The 12,303-nt window shown below is 37.1% G+C and overlaps 1 protein-coding gene across 2 annotated transcripts in view; it reads left to right on the plus strand.

Moving 5' to 3' along the window:
* Positions 1–9,605, plus strand: part of TTC8 (tetratricopeptide repeat domain 8) — a 44,726-nt gene extending 35,121 nt beyond the window's left edge. For both annotated transcript variants that reach the window (XM_052782949.1, XM_052782950.1), the window contains 6 exons: positions 35–145; positions 2,740–2,879; positions 4,162–4,336; positions 5,653–5,775; positions 7,145–7,228; positions 8,900–9,605. In XM_052782949.1, the coding sequence (XP_052638909.1) occupies positions 35–145; positions 2,740–2,879; positions 4,162–4,336; positions 5,653–5,775; positions 7,145–7,228; positions 8,900–9,016 (750 nt within the window). In that variant the 3' untranslated portion in view covers positions 9,017–9,605. The remainder of the gene's footprint in view (positions 1–34; positions 146–2,739; positions 2,880–4,161; positions 4,337–5,652; positions 5,776–7,144; positions 7,229–8,899) is intronic.
* The last annotated feature ends 2,698 nt before the right edge of the window (positions 9,606–12,303 follow it).

Genomic DNA, 12,303 nt, shown 5'->3' on the forward strand with positions numbered 1-12,303 from the left:
ATTTGACATTTATATACCCTTTTTATTTGCTTAGGTGTATTTGCGCTTGGATCAGCCTGTAACAGCTTTGAATGTGTTCAAGCAAGGGTTAGATCGATTTCCTGGAGAAGTAACTCTTATTTGTGGAATTGCCAGAATCTATGAGGTATGCACCCACAATGCAATCCTTACTGTGGCCAAGGTTAGCTGCCTGAGCAAGAAAAAAGAGCCAATAGTTGAATAGAACTGTAAGGTCATAAAAAATTAACTACGCTGATTTTTAGTATCACTACTGCAAAACAGGTAACATTACACAAATATACAAAAGTAATATCAGGGGAGCCTTGCAGGCTTATTTGTTTAAATGGTTAATCACACTAGTGAGATCCTATTTACCCTTGACACACAGAAGCAAGTCCACGTTAAGGCAAGTGTTCCAGGTGTTGTCCATGTAGCTAGGTCTAGTTTGTATGTTTCATCGTACTAAAACTGCTCAAGTCACCAACAGCCTGCTAGCAGGATTAAACAGCAAAATAGTCTACTCGTCAATGTTGTCTTTATTAGCACTATGTGTTACTGTTAGTTTCTTAAGCCAGTGAGAACAGTTGGAATGTGAATGTTTCTTAGTCTAGGAAGTAGATGTTATTTTAAGTAGGATTAGTTTTAAAGTAGTGTCATTTTACCTTGGTAACCATGTATTTTGTATTTTAAAAGTGTATATTTTCATGTCAAACAATGGACTTAATATTGTTTTTCACTGAAAGTCGGTAATGATGCTATTCCAGAACAAATGATTTAAAGTCATGAATTATTTTTTTTTTGGTCTACATTCATACTTGGCATTCTTTCCTGTTCTCATCATTCTCATCTAACCCCTAAGCATTAATCCATTTTCATATTAAATCCTTTTTGTCCTTCAGCAAGGAAGAAAACAGCTGCATAATTTTTGGAGGCTTTTCTTTCTGAATTGTTAAACAGTTTTTAATATGGATATTATTTTGCAGAACCATACATAACATTGCATAACACTTTAAGGAATTATTAAAGAGCAGCATATAGTTGACAGGATCTAGTTTTGCTCTGACACCTGGGTGCAGGATTATAGCTTCATTAGCAAAGATTTTTACTGCAGCACAGGGTGGTTCTCATTACATAGACTCATAAGTTGAATATATGCATCAGGTGTCTTAATCAGAGCTTTTCTTCTCTGTCACTACCTTTTGACAGTAGGAAGAGTTGTAGACCTTTTTTGGTTTAAAAAAAACCATTATTTTTAAAGGGACTGCTTTAGTACTATTTCCTTTAATCACAGGAAATACATTTTTTCATAGCTAAATATGCTGCTGAGGTTAAATAAAAGCTTATTATTTAGTCATGTTGAGAGTACAATGTATCTACAGCACACAGGTAGAAATTATTCCTCTCTAAACAAAGACATGTGTTTTGATCTTTTAATTTATTTTCTTCTGATATGGGGTAGAGTCCTCTGGTGACTTGCACTCCTCAGAAACAGTGTGATGTTGTTTACAGCAATGAGTTCACCCTAATTCATCTTCCAAGAAGCATACATCCAAGCATATATTTTTATACAATATAGTTCTCCTAACTGGCATATCCTAGCTAGTATAAGTTTTGGTAATAAATCCATGATTCCTGTTTTCAAAGGCATGTAATAATTCTTCATATGCAATTATATTCTCATTTGTGTTCAGAGCAATTAATGAGTTGACTTACAAAGCATTGAAAATAATTGAGACATTGACTGGGGAAATAAGTACTGTATGTTACCATACTGGGAAACTGACTGCACAGTACTGTGGATCACAAGGCATTGTGCAAAAAGTAGCAAATGCCCATTGCACATGCTAAGCTTCTGACCAATCTCTTTTTCTAAAATATAAAAACCAAATAAATCTCTTTTTGTAGCTCTAATGCTTTAACCCCAGCCAGCAGCTAAGCACCACATAGCCACTTGCTCACTCCCCCTGCCCCCAGTAGGACGGGGGAGAGAATCGTGAAAAGAAAAAGTGAAACTCGTAGGTTGAGATAAAGACAGTTTAATAGGACAGAAGAGGAAGGGAAAATGCTACTACTACTACTCCTAATAATAGAATATACAAAACAAGGGATGCACAATACAATTGCTCACCACCTACTCACTGATGCCCAGCCAACCCCTGAGCCACGGTGCCCCCCGGCCAACTCCCCCCAGTTTATGTACTGGGCATGACGTAATATGGTATGGAATACCCCTTTGGCTTGTTTGGGTCAGCTGTCCTTGCTGTATCCCCTCCCAGATTCTTGTGCACTCCCAGACTCTGCTGGCAGGGCAGTATGAAAAGCTGAAAAGCCCTTGACTTAGTATAAACACTGCTTAGCATCAACTAAAACAGTGTGTTATCAACATTATTCTCATCCTAAATCCAAAACACAGCACTATACTAGCTACTAAGAAGAAAATTAAGTTTATTCCAGCTGAAACCAGGACAGTAGCTATGGCATAGAGTTAATGAGAGGTACAGCAAGTGCTGATAAATTAATGTACATTCTTTTTGTGGATGTGTGTGTCGCTTGTGAAGATGCCAATCGGTGATGTTGCATTGTGTGATCAGAGAACTGTAAGAGCATACATAATTAATCTCAGTTAAGTACTGTACAGGGCATAGATAAAGCACTCAGTAGATTGACATTTTAATAAGTTTTATGATAAAAACTGGTGATAAAAAGTTGAATTAATCCAAATTTTTTCCAATTGTATAGGAAATGAACAATATCTCCTCAGCTGCAGAGTACTATAAAGATGTCTTAAAACAAGACAACACTCACGTGGAAGCCATTGCATGCATTGGCAGTAACCATTTTTATTCAGACCAGCCCGAGATAGCTCTGCGGTTTTATAGGTATCTACACTTGTGGGGAGGGAGGGGGAACTGACTGTGTGGGAGGGTAATATAAAGGGTTGACTTTTGTAATGCTGATAGCAAAAAAAGAACATTAGGAGATTGTCATGAGAGAATGATTGAGCGTTTGGACAAATATCACCACAAAATCAGCATACCAACTTAACATATCTTCTTGGCCAGTGATAATTACATCTCTGTCTTAAAAACTTGTCACCATTACATGCGGAGTATGTAAAAGTATCAACAAAGATTATCAAAACAGTTATTATTTGATTAATAAACAAGAAATGATCTTTCACAGCATGAGACAGTCTGAGAACACTGGACCTTACTCTCAACTTCAGTTGCATTCAGAAGACACGTGGACTTCCTATTTAGCCCTTTGAAAAAGAGTAGTCTTTGAAAAACTCCACCTGAAGTCACAAGCAGTTTTGACCCCAAAATCCCTTACTTGAACGTGGGCTGGGGTTCCCCCATGTTTTACTGAAAGCAATAAAAAGATAGCGTTAAATGATGCTGCTTGCTTTTTATTTCAATACAGTCAGAGTGCAAAGGAGCCTTATTCATGTTCTTAAACCTAAGAGCAGGTTAAGTCAATATAAGCACTACCATCTCATTTCGGTTGGACCTGAGCTCTTTTATGCTTCAGGTTCAGAAACTCACAGTCATGCTGCAGATGACAGCCCTCTTTTTCCCTGTCCCTCTTAGCATATCTGTTTCTCATATAAATATTGATAAACATAATTTATATAAAACATCTCCATTCTAAAAGATGCAGGAAACAACATAAATTTGAATCAAAATCTGAGTTATGCTTCAAATGTAGGATTAATGTAGTTTCACATACTAGATGTACTAGTAGTGATTGTAGCAGTGCTGAAGGGCAGGAATCAAGCAAAAAATTGGAGTCTGAAGAGTCATAAAAAGTAACTGCAACAAATTACAGCTTGATTGAGGTTGAGGGATTGGAAAGAGGAAATGGAGAAAGGCTGCATACAGCTCTGTCTTACAGTAAAGTCAGATCATGTGGCACAGTCAAAAAGACAGAAGTTATCTAATTTACATGAAGACTGTTTTGCACAGCTTTGATTCTACTAGTCAAAAATGTCCTGCACTGCTGTTCATGAAAACTTAACCAAGTGTAAGACTATAACACTTGGTTATTATACCCTCTCAGAATAGAGAGAAAGGAGGAGAGAACTTTGTAATTTAGAATAGAAGTCTTATTTGAAATTAATCTAAAAAAAATAAATTAAACAAATGTTTTCTTTCAATCTAGACGGCTCCTGCAGATGGGTGTTTATAACTGCCAACTTTTTAACAATCTTGGCCTCTGTTGCTTCTATGCTCAGCAATATGATATGACACTATCTTCGTTTGAACGTGCACTGTTTTTGGCTGAAAATCAGGAGGAGACAGCAGATGTGTGGTACAACTTGGGACACGTGGCTGTGGTATGAAAAATATTAACAACCTTTCTGAATAAATATAATTTTACAAAAACTGGAAAAAGAATAACTAGGAAGGAGTCATTGCCCTACGTTGAAATATGAAACCTGATAGTGTACAGGATAAAGTGCAGTACAGATTAAAGGTTTATTTGCACTTCAGTAGAGAGGAAGAGGCAAAAGAAAAAAGTTCTGTACATCTTCACAGAATGTGGCTTACTCCTGCTAAAAGATGCTCCCTCACCATCGTCTTTAACCTTCCCTTCTTTCTAAAAAAATTGCAACATGTACCAGCCCTTGAAGGCCTTTGCTGCAATACAAGCTAATCTGATGAAAAAACTGAATTCAAGATTTTTTCTCTGAGCTGTTATTTGTGTTACATGGAGCATTAGATCAAGTCTGTTGTCATAAAAATAACATACTCAGCAGCTTGTAGCAGACACTACAGCACTATGCATGTCATAGTTGAGAAGGCATGTTCCTCTGTCTTATAGGCAGCTATAGAAATATTGTGTAATTGTGTGATAAAGTTTGTTAAATTTCTACACTAATTTGCATTCATTGGCCATTTTTTCAGATGTTCTTCTAGAAGTTGTGTTAGATTTCTGTTTAGCTGCGTGCCCAGAATAAGGTTACTGAATAAAGTTTTTGACAGCTTTCTAATATGAGTTGTCTTCAAATGCTGATTATGATTTAACTTAGGTCAGAAACTCAGCTGTTTATCTTGATTGTACTGCAACTGGATAAACACATAATTTATACTGCTTAAAACATTGAAATTTGAACTGATGTGCCTATATTTTTCAGCATTTGTCACTTTGAATGTTTAACCTGGTGCTGTATCAGTGTTGGTCATAATACTAAAGAGTAGTCAGCTGCTCCATACAAAGAAATTCACCTCCCTTAATTTTTATCTTCTAAAAACTAGGCTTATATGTGATTTTTTTTAAATCTGTGTAAAGACAGAAAGGCAAGATGACTTCCTCTCTGGAGACATCTCTGTTTTTCTTGCCCTACCATAGATGGTAGCAGATAGCGTAGTCTTTAGATGACCCTTTAGTTATCTAAGAGTTAAATTAGATGAAGTGAATATCACTTGTAGCATGGAAGTGTGTGCTGGAGAGAAATGATTCTGTCCAGAGGAAGAATAAGAAGCAAATGAGAGGGTCTGGGAAGAAAGCACATATGGTTCTGATCAGCGTGTTTTTATTGTAATTTGTATTCCATGGTAGTACCTATGGGAGAAAAGATACTCCAGACAACAAAACAGATGCATGTTGTTTCCAATCTTTTCACAAATTAAAATACAATCTTGCTTTTAGGGGATAGGAGACCTGAATCTGGCTTATCAGTGTTTCAGGCTAACATTAGTCAACAATAACGACTATGCGGAAGCTTACAACAACTTGGCTGTGCTGGAAATGCGAAAAGGTCACATTGAACAGGTTGGTGTTGCATCTCAGCCTAAGCAGAATGCTTCCTTTGGCCCTTTGGTACTTAAGATACGTGTCATTTCTCTGAGGTGGAGGCATCGTTTGAACATCTAGCTCACTATTACAGGCAGAAAACATAGATAACTTTTACGCGTGTTTCAGTGTAACCTCCACGTTGTCGTGCCATCTCCCATTCAACTGCTAATTCTTAGGCATATCCAAATGGTTCACCAAAGACAAACAAGGTTTACAGTGGCTTTGCAGTTTTTGAGAACTTCTTCTAAATTGATACCCAAAACAAAACCCATCACTCTGTAATCCACTTACATTAAAACTTCGACTATATATTCAGTTTATAAATGTGGATAATATACTTCTGCTGGGTGGCAGAAGACAGCAATCAGGTCAGCTCTTAAAAGATTTTTTTCAACAAGGAGATTGCTTTAGAGTTTTGTCCCAAAGCAGCAGGTTCTTGATAAATAACTTTTGCATCAGTAAGCTTGGTGGTTATGTAATGTGAGTATACTGAGTTGTATGGTGCTTAGATGTATGGTTGACATGCCCGGTGGATTAAATGCATTCATTTTTTATACACATGCAGGGAAAATTAATATTAAATTAATTAATATATAATTAATTATTATATGTTGGACAGTTTGAACTACTGTGAGCTTGTTTTAATCCTTATGGGAGCAAGCCTATTTTGATTGATTCATATATACATCAAGAGCCACAATATGGTAGAAAGACTTGTAAATACCTTCCCAAACAGTTTACAGATACTTTTGTTTTTAAAAGATCAGGTTTTTTCCCCTGAAGTTCTCTATTTTTTAGTAAAAGCATTCACAAGTTGAGCTTAATTTTGTGTTGGATTTACAGCATGAAAATGCACACTGTGATACTTAATTTTTCATTAGGTTTTAATGCTACTGTTTAGTAGTCAGAAAAAATAGTTAATTTTATTACAATTTCTGAGTATGAAAACTGTCATTTTTATGATAAAATTTAGGTTTTCAGGGATGCTTAAGACAGTGCTGTCAGAGACAACAGATAAATACAGTGGGGTGGGACTTTAAATACTTTTTTTTTTAAAATTAATATATTATGTTCAGTGTTTAGAACTGAGTTGCTTAATTGAATCAGTTCCAACATGTTTTTTCTGACTCAGCCAAGAGTCTTATTCATTTCAATGCTATTAAACTGTATTATGCCTAAATGTACTATTGGTGTAAATCATGCATAGCTGAAGATGGCTTTCTTAGTAAAGGCCTAGTAAAGAAAACACAGGATGATTTCTTTTAAGAATGATGAAAATTGCATTAGATTCTTGTTATTCTCCTTCCCTCCCACATTTCACTTTTTTTTTTCTTTCTCTACATAGGCAAGAGCTTTGCTGCAGACTGCTTCATCTTTAGCACCTCATATGTATGAGCCCCATTTCAATTTTGCAATACTTTCAGAGAAGGTAATACACTATCCTGTTCTTGTAATCTAAAAATTGAGCCTTGGTGGGGCAGTTGGGTTTTTATTGTTATTACTGAGAATTCCAAATAGGTGAGACAGAAGAATACAGAGTGCATAAACTCAAGGAAAACGAAAGTTACATTTTCATTTTAAAACCCAGAAGCTTTGTGTGTAAAAGTAGTTACTCAAATGTTTGCTTTTGAGAATAAGTGAGGCCAACTAGCTATAAAGTAACTTTGTAATTTTCCAAATGCCCAGAAGATGAACAATCTGTTAACAATTACATCTACAGTCTTTACAGTCGTTGGCTTTTTCAGAATGTGAAGTGAAATGGTATCATGATATATCAGTAATTATTCATCCCATGATCTTACTGAACTCAAAAGGAAAGTCTGTTCTTCAGTTTTACAACCTTTGAATTTTGTGTGTTAATGATTTCTTTCATATGGAATGTCTCAGACACTGAATTAATAGTGTGTCCAACATTCCTGTTAATAAGGAGAAACTTGTACATCCTTACATTTTTCACAAGAAAAATTGCTCCTTTGCTTGTGCCTACACCTTCAAGATTCTGTTATGAGTCTGTGTTGTGTGGGCAGCTCAACTCCTACAGATACTAAAGTACATGTGTCAAGGAGAGAACAACCCGTTAATTTGTAAGCGTATCCTCTCCATTGTGAAACATAAGATGGTTTTGAATAATTACAATCTGTACTTACTGATTAAGGAGTAAATCCTAGTCTGCAAATGTCTTGTTACGTAGCTTTTGCACAAAGAACATGCATAGGTTGTGGGAGAAGACCAATGGCCAGATCAGCTAGCTGTTGATGCAGGGTGATAATGCAATCCTTAGATTTGGTTTGTTAGGCCATGGTTTACAGAACATAGCTTCTCTGGCCAGGACCCTGGATTCTTCCCCTTCAGAGAATTCTTGCTGCACTGAAGCTCTGTGTTGGCTGATGCACAGGCAACAGAGGCCTCCTACTGACACTTTCCATAGCTTCTTCCTTTTCACCCAGGAGCTATCACTTTTACTACATGTGTTCCCAAACATTTGGGTTCTTCTTTGCTGAACCACTTTGAGATGTTCTCCTTATGTACACTTCCTCCTTCCAAAAAATGATGGCTATTTAGGAAAAAATAAAGTTCCCGAAGTAGGGAACAATGTGGAAACATAATTCTAAAAGCAGCAGAGGAGCAACATCAGCTCTCCAAGACTGTTGTGCCTCTCTGTGAGGAAGCAGGAAATCACATGGAGTGGAGGCTTTTGCAGAGGCCTGATTGGTAGTGTTTTGCCTGAATATACAACAGCACTTCTATGGAATTTAAAAACAAATCTTCCATTTCTTATTCCTCCTCATTTCAAGCACTGGGCATGGTGTACCTTGTTGTCCATTCTCCAAGAAGTCAGGTGGAATGGGACATAAAGTTACTGTCTTGAAGCATCCCTCCCGTTAAAATCACATTTCTGTCTTTTTATTCTCATCCCTTGTTGTAAGTGGGACATAACCCTGAGTTCAAAAGCCTCCATACTGACTCTTGTTTTATTTGTTCACTCTCAGGACCAGCTATGTTTAAACATTTGTGAGCATCAGAAATGTACTGCAAAGAATACACGATGCAAATACTGCAGTGCTTGGATTAACAAAATTAGTTTGTATGTTTCTTACAGATTGGAGATCTTCAGAGGAGTTACACAGCTGCTCAGAAGTCAGAAGAAGCATTTCCAGGCCATGTTGATACACAACAGCTCATCAAACAGTTAAAACAGCATTTTGCTATGCTCTGATGATGTTTTTATAATGTAAGAACAGTTAGCCAGAGCGAATGTCCGATACATCTTTTTGAAAATGCTAGATCAAAGTAGACAAACTATAGTTAATGCATTCCTGTGGCAAAGCCTGTGTTACTTTCAGTAGCAGGAAAGGTTTAAGAGTCCCAATTAGTTTCTGTCATCATAAAACATATCAGTTACTAAAATGCAGCTAAAACACATTGCAACTACATACATGAGAGATTACAGGAATGGCAGGATACTGCCAGTATGACAACTTTGAAACATTTGTCTAGTATATGAGCAAGTAAGTCTCCATTTAATATTAATGAACATTTTAAAGGATTTTTTTCTGACTTTTGTGGAGAAAAAAAGTGTTTTTAAATATTTCTGTGTGACAATCTGTCAAGTAATGCAGAGAAAGAGTACTTCCTAACTGGTCTTCAAGCTTGGCTTTTGATAGTATACTTTCTTACTGAATGTGAAGTTTTAAAACTAAAACACCTAAAAAGAATTTAAAATATGTATGTAAAGCAGAAGTCCTTATATTCCTTGTTGTACAGTATGAATTCAATAAATTCCATTTTGTATGGTTTGTATCATTTGTTTATGTAAGTTAAAATTACGTCCTTATTGCCATGAAAATTAGAGTCAGCGATCTTAGTATCGTAGAATCATAGAATCGTTTAGGTTGGAAAAGACCTTTAAGATCATCAAGTCCAACCGTCAACCATGCCCACTAAACCATGTCCTCAAGTGCCTTGTCTACGCGTTTTTTGAACACCTCCAGGGATGGTGACTCCACCACTTCCCTGGGCAGCCTGTTCCAATGCCTGACAACCCTCTCAGTAAAGAAATTTTCCCTAATATCCAACCTAAACCTCCCCTTGTGCAACTTGAGGCCGTTTCCTCTCATCCTATCACTTCTTACTTGGGACAACAGACAGCAGCCACCTCACTACAACCTCCTTTCAGGTAGTTGTAGAGAGCGATAAGGTCTCCCCTCAGCCTCCTTTTCTCCAGACTAAACAGCCCCAGTTCCCTCAGCCGCTCCTCATAAGACTCGTGCTCCAGGCCCCTCACCAGCTTGGTTGCCCTTCTCTGGACACGCTCCAGCGCCTTGATGTCTTTCCTGCAGTGAGGGGCCCAGTATTTGAAGGACTCCACAGAACTGGTACAAAATAGCATAAATATGCGTGTTCCTCTCTACCGAGGAGAGAGTTTATTCTTGATCTCAGTGTGGGAAAAGGATATTTAGAAGCTTGCAGAGTTAAGTACTAGTAATTGAGAACAAGGCATTGAGCCAGGTGGTTACCTGTGCTACCACATAAGCACCGTTGCTAAATAAATGTTTGCGCCATCCTAACTACAAGAATAGTACTAATAGCAACAAAGACAGACTTTCTCTCTGTCATATATCTTTGTGTACTAACTAAAAGGGATAAATTTGCATGATTTCCCAACTTGACCTTTTTAAAAGACCTTAAAGAAATGTGGGATGTTAAGGCATTCTGAAATGGCATGTCCTGAAACAGGCCTTTAAAATCTTTTCATGTTTGTCCGATTTATTAAGGGATTATCTTGACTTAGGGAGCAACCCTAAACATGCTTATGAATATTATGTCTTCCTTCTTACTATTTGTTACTTCCCTACCCTCACCTTTTATGACTGTTGCAGCTGGTGAAGGCAGATGCTGGGGAACTTAGAGAAGTGTACCGACAGGCTTCCCCACGGAGCAGTGTGTAGGGGACAGAAACACTATCATTAACTGATGTCACATCATGTTGTAAAATGGAGAAGCATTATTGGCTAAATAGATGCAGCATATTTAATGGAAATTTTATTTTTTCCACACTGATCTTTATATTGTCAGAAATTAGTCACAAACTAATTAAGAGAGAACCTTAGTTATCAGTAATTTTCATTACCTAAATAAGATTGTACTTTCTGCTAAAACCAAAGAATTTATAGGGAAGTTCCACCCTTTGATCTACTGTGATCTACTTTGATCTACTTAACATCTTTCCAGTTCACAGTGCTAAACTTAGGAAGCTACCAGAAAAGAAAATGTTTGTCTTAGCAGTTTACACACAACTGTTGAGAATTTTTGAATGTCATATTATTAACTCAAAGTATTTTTAAAATTGCATAGTAAATAAGGTTATTTCTACATGAACTGGAACAGAAACTAGTAATACAATTTCAGTTTTTAATCCAGTGTGGCAGCTCAATAGTTCCTCATAGGTGCTTATAAGCACCACTTAATGTGATCACTGCTCAAGTTAATGATCTGATTAACTCTTCTTTTTAGCAAACAGGGCTCCTTAGAAGATAGACCTGACATGATTATTCTTTTAATATTGGGGGTTGTGTGGAGAGCGAAAGGGAAAATGCTCATGTATGGTAAGGAATCCTTTACACAAGATGGTTGTGCAAATTAATTATAAAAAAACCCCAGCCCACACACAAAGTTCTAAATAAGGATTAAAACCTTTTTAGCTCCCTAACTTGCAGCATCTGCAAGCCATTCAAAATTTATCTTACATGGTGTATTTTGATTGCCCCAAAAGGCAGCAGCTATTTGCTTTATTGACCTTTCCTGCTCCAAAGCAAGGGTACAACTATTTTTTTCATGACTAGCACACGTACAAATTAAATCAAATGCAGTAATGAGAACAGCACCACAACAAAAGAGCAGATGAATGAGCAAGCTGTTTGTCGTGGAAGAATCTTTCGATTTTGTTGTATGTTAATTCGGTGTGAGCTCCAACGAACAGATGAATCGGCAGGCCCTGGGGCAAACCGCCTTCAGTTAATTGAGGACGACATAGCACAATAAAATGCATCAGAATCTGTATTCATCTCTGTGGTAGGATCATGTTAGGACGGTGTGACCTTAATATTGCAAGCAGCATTTCTGCAACATGGAAATAATTTTTCCTCTAACCTGTAGCACAGCTCCAGCTATGTCCAGCCAGCATTTATAAAGCCCCTTGGGAGTAGAAAATAAAACACAACAAAAAACCAACACAAACAATTTTTTAATTTACAGAGGAGGTGGTGTCTACAACAATGCTGCCTGGAAGGAAGCTCAAAGCAGATTGCTGGGAGGTCTTGAAGCTTCTATGTCCCTGCAGGAAAGGTCTGTACATTTTATGGCTGTTACCACCAATTCCAGTCAGTCTTTTGACCAGCCCTCTTGCTGAGGTCCTTCTGATGGATGAATCCATTTAAAAGTTGATAATGAAGGGTTAGGTTATTAATAGATTTTGATTGTTTTGCAAGATGTTATAGCCACAGC

Source organism: Harpia harpyja, chromosome 3 (genome assembly GCF_026419915.1).
Source record: "Harpia harpyja isolate bHarHar1 chromosome 3, bHarHar1 primary haplotype, whole genome shotgun sequence".
Taxonomy (NCBI): domain Eukaryota; kingdom Metazoa; phylum Chordata; class Aves; order Accipitriformes; family Accipitridae; genus Harpia; species Harpia harpyja.